At 51.4% G+C, this 4,710-nt stretch overlaps 1 protein-coding gene across 1 annotated transcript in view; it reads left to right on the top strand.

Annotated features, from left to right (window-relative positions):
* Window positions 1-4,350: 4,350 nt before the first annotated feature.
* Window positions 4,351-4,710, top strand: part of LOC113210130 (uncharacterized) — a 10,527-nt gene continuing 10,167 nt past the window's right edge. Inside the window, exon 1 of the mRNA XM_026427966.2 lies at window positions 4,351-4,463. Within this exon, the coding sequence (XP_026283751.1) occupies window positions 4,368-4,463 (96 nt within the window). The 5' untranslated portion in view covers window positions 4,351-4,367. The remainder of the gene's footprint in view (window positions 4,464-4,710) is intronic.

The following is a 4,710-nucleotide window of genomic DNA, read 5'->3' as shown; positions in this document are numbered from 1 at the left end:
GCTTCCACTGCCCCCTTGCAGACGAGGGGAGGGAAGCTGTCGAACATTTAACACTTGTGACTTTATGATTTTTCTCTTTATGTACCTTATCTAAACTCTTTCTTTCGAGGTGTTTCACAGCGACTTTTCGAAGTGAGCGCACCGAGCCTCGGTCGGAAATCAGCCCGCGTCCCCAAGAAAGCTTCCGTCTCATTTCAAACCATCAGAAAGTAGGGCGCCCTCTTCTCGGTCGTTCGCAGCGGATTGGGAAAAAGGGAGGGGAGGGGAGCTGGGGACTGATTGAGACACTTTGCCCTCCGGAGCGGGGCGACTGGCGAAGCTGTCTTCATTTCCCGCGTCAATTCCGCTGTCAATTTAGGGGCGACTAATTTTCTCCGTTCGCCGCTCGCGAGAACACTCCAGGCCCCGACTCCGGGGGGAAGACTGGACGCGACTCGCCACCGTCAAGGACGATCGGACCCTATAGAAATGCTGGAGTGACGAGTCTCATCCAAACAGAGTGACTGAGACGGAATTCATTGTTGCACAATTAAAGCGATGTCCGTTCCTCCCACCACTCCTTTTAAGTTATGATTTCGAGAACAGCGCTTCATACGGGTGATGGTTTTGGATCGCCGCTACTTCCGAGTGACGGTCGTCATTTAACACGTTCCTTGTGGCCTATGATTTAACATGGGAGCGTGACCACGTAGGTAACACCGCAGGGTAGTGTCAAACAAAGCAATATTTCAACATCTTACCTCAAATAAAGCGACGAAAGCAAGCGTCACCCTGCAGAAGGAGCGAAATTGGAAGTAATACGTCGCTCCTCCAAGAGCGCCGCCTCGCAGCACCGGCGCGTGCACGGGAAACACCCGATTCACGTCAGACAAATTGTTAAAACAGAAAAAAAAAAACTGTTTGGAATTTTCGTATTTCAAAACACATCAAAATTTATCCCACCATTTCTTTGGTATCATCCAGAAAGTACGTCCATCATTCGCCGTTACGAACCTACCAAGTTCAGCCAATGCTAGCTCTCATAGCGCCTGGTAGGTAGGCAACATCTTGCCTGCAGCGCATGCGTGTACTGGGGCTGGCCTACCCTGAGTCTCGCAGGCGCCGAGCTCCTCTGTAATTTGCCGAATAAATCTGAGGAAAAACACGCCAGCCACAAACTCCAAGGCCCGCTCTGTGCTATATAGAATGAAGAAGGGGGGGGGGACTTTGCCCCTTGCTAGAGACAGTCTTGGGGACTGTCTAAAAATGGACGTACTTTTTTGGACGCTCCCCACTGAAAACTGCGTAATGACGTATGTCGATCACTAGATGACTACGCGGTGCCTTTCTCAGTCTTTGTGGAATATTTTCTAAGCGAGTCCTGAAATTTAAGTTTTGAAAGCACCATTGAATTTCCCGTAAAATTTCCGATCAAACGAGCCTACATGTGATAGGGTTCTGAACAAAGGTGTCGAGTCCTGAAATTTAAGTTTTGAAAGCACCATTGAATTTCCCGTAAAATTTCCGATCAAACGAGCCTACATGTGATAGGGTTCTGAACAAAGGTTCTCTGAGAACACGTCTTATTCCGTGTTATTATTTGAACTCCGAACCCCCATCTAGTAATTGATTGATTGATTGAATGGTTTATTGTCAACATTAAAAGGACTAGATAGTCCCGCTACAAATGTGACCTGCTCGAGCAGGTAATTTTTACCTAAGTACAGGGTTTGTAACTTAATCTAGCACAAGAACAGGCATAGAGTAACATGATATAATGGGTTATGGTAGATATATTGCCTCAATTCTTTTTTTGAAGACAGATGTTGACTGATCGACATGCGTTATTACGCAGTTTTCAGTGCCAACTTCCAAAACCACCCGATACAATGCACTGGTAAAAAGTGAAAAGGGCGTAAGTCCAATATGGGAAATCCGAGGACTTACGCCCTTATGCTGATATGCAGGATGCTGTCCGCGCTGACCGGCGGCCGCGGCGCGGGGAGGAAGCGGGCCGAGGCCGCCGAGGCGCGGGCCGCGCGGGCGGAGCAGCGGACGGCGCGCCAGCGGCGCCACTTCCGCAACAAGCTGCCCGCCTGGCTGCTGGAGATCGTCGAGAAGGAGGAGCGGGAGCTGCCCTCGCTGCAGGAGGTGGACAACGCCTCGCTGGGCGCGCCCGCGGGACGCTGCCCCTACTTCCACAAGGCCGCCTACGGCGAGCCGGTCGTGCCCCGGCTGCGGATCTGCACTCCAGACTAAAAGTAAAGCATCACGATACCTTACAAGGCCTGTGATACCTTGAGAGATCTACCACTAAACATAAACATACGTAATTGATTTAAAATCAATCAGTTGTTACGATAACAGCTTTGTTTTCTGTACTTTGTTGTGCAGGTTGCGACAGGGGCAGCTGGCTTGTGCGGGTGAGACTGCTCAGCTAAGCCCTCCTCGCCTAGCCCTCGACCAGACGGACATCTGAAGAAAGAAAAACACACGATTGCGCGCTTCAAGAGGCTCCCCTATCATCTTCCATCAAGTTCTTTTTTCTCAAGTGTCTGGTTGGTATAGGCATGATTGTGGCACATGAAACAATTAGTGTGCAACTCGTGTAAGACTGATTGAATTGACTAAGGCAGGTGATCCACGCACAAGAGTGTTGTTAAACCCTTAGCCAGTCTAGGCTGACGTTTTGTTGACTGCTGCTCGATCGTCGTTGGTTGTTTGCTTCGATGTTTAAGATGAACTTTGAAGTGTTTTGACCACACACCCTCCTTTTTCCGTGTCCCCAAAGTAAATCGTCCAATTTGTTTTACTCACTGCCCTGCTCCTCTCCTCCCCTGGTCATTCCAGGAGGGAAAATGTATTTGTAATTACCAGAGATAAAGAAGACGATTGATTCTGTATCAAAGTATACGGTGATGTTGTTCTATACGCCCATTTCCCCGAATTACACAACAAAATCACAAATAGCTAACATTGAATACTTTATATCATGCACCATTGGATATCAACATTATACGTTCACTGTGGAGGCACCTTAATGGTTAACACCACAGCACCGCGCATCTCACCATTCGATAAGCAGGTGTTGAGTTGCCCTCTCAGCACAGCCCAGCTCAGCCCCGCCAGCGCACATCTGCAGGTGCAGGCGTGTGGGACAGGCACCTGGCACATACGCCGTGGCGCTGAAAAAACTTCTTACTCGGCTGATATAGAGTAAATAAATCAAATTTTCTGCATAAAATTGTTTTCCTCTTATTTAAGCTTAAATAACCTAGGTTATTACGGCATGAATATTAGGCGCCCAAGTGCCTATGATCATACCGATGGTGACATAATTACTCGTCTCTTATCAATAATTTGGTGGTCTCCTCAGGTGCTACAAAGACAAGAGCTAACGGAGGAGAAAATTAGTGGCGCGAAATCAAAGCAGTCAAAGGTGCTCGGCACGCAGCAGCACCCCTCACAGGCGGGCCAGCGACCAGGTGTTAACGGTCAGCGCCATTTTAATTTGTTGCTTCTACCTCGAGCATTAGAGGTGCTCGAGTAAACTATGCTTCCAACTCAAAATCCAAGACCTTTTCAATACAACCACAACTCTGGAACTCCATGGAATTCCATGTGTACACAGGAAAAACAAAGGTGCTACTCGACTAATGCCTTTGTAAAGGCACTAAAATTGCCAAAAATAGCACCTTTAAGCACCAGTCGTGCCTTTGTAAAGGCCCTGTTCCACTAATGCCTGTGAAAAGGCATTAGATAGCACCTTTGTTTTTCCAGTGATCTGAACGTTTTGCTTAAACCCATATATTAACGCGTTCAGAGTGAAAACTATGTGATCACGCCCCCATGATAAATAGGCACCCCGCCCCGAACGTGTTAACCGACTGATATTGTACATATCTGGTGTCTTTACATTTTGTATCTCCATACTATCAGCCGCTGGTATTGTAGTAGAGAGCGGGCCTGTGTTGTCACCGCGGGAGACATAAGCCCCTTTACGCGCAGACCCTAATAAATTCAAATCCCCCCCCTCCCTCCCCCCGCTCCTGGAGGATGCTGCGCTCGCCTGGTGTTTGCGGCCCGGCGAGCTGTCGGGGCCAGCCGGTCGGGGAGGGGGACGCACGATCAATACCGCTGCCCCCCCCTCACCTCTTCCGCCCCCCTTCACACGGAGCTACAGCGGGGCGGCCTTTCGAACACACTTTCCGCGACTCTAAACTCGGCAGGGTAGGCGTGAGGGGCGGCCGGGGCCCGGGGCCGCCAGCAACGCACTCAGACAGTAGTGCTGTAGTGCTGCGGGCCGGTCATGTAGGGGGCGAGCAGCGGGCGTCAGCGCGTCAGCAGGCGATGGGGAGCGCGCCGTCAGCGCCTCCAGCAGCACCACCATGGCCATGGACCTGCAGCGCGCCGTGCGCACCGTGCTGTTCAGGAGGAGGGGGTCCTTGGTGTCCCTGCTGCGAGTAGTGCGGCTCTGCAGGCCCGTAAGTGCGTCCGCGTCCTCCCGCAGGACGTCCCCGCCCAGCACAAAGGCGCCGCCGCACGCAGCAAGCTTTTAAATATTTCACGCTCCAACGAGCAAGAGCCCCGCTACTGTTGCATACTCCACCCTCCCCACCGCGCGAGCCTTCGGCTCAGTACGCCAGCTCGGCACGCGTGCCCGGCGGGCTGGCCTACCTCGCCCCTGCGCGCCTGGTGGCGGCGGCTGGGCACGCCCGCTCGGCACGCGTG

The sequence above is a fragment of the Frankliniella occidentalis genome, unplaced genomic scaffold, assembly GCF_000697945.3.
Source record: "Frankliniella occidentalis isolate FOCC.00 unplaced genomic scaffold, Focc_3.1 Scaffold74, whole genome shotgun sequence".
Classification (NCBI taxonomy): Eukaryota; Metazoa; Arthropoda; class Insecta; order Thysanoptera; family Thripidae; genus Frankliniella; species Frankliniella occidentalis.
Note: the sequence above shows the minus strand (reverse complement) of the source record. Positions and strands in the feature narration are given on the sequence as shown.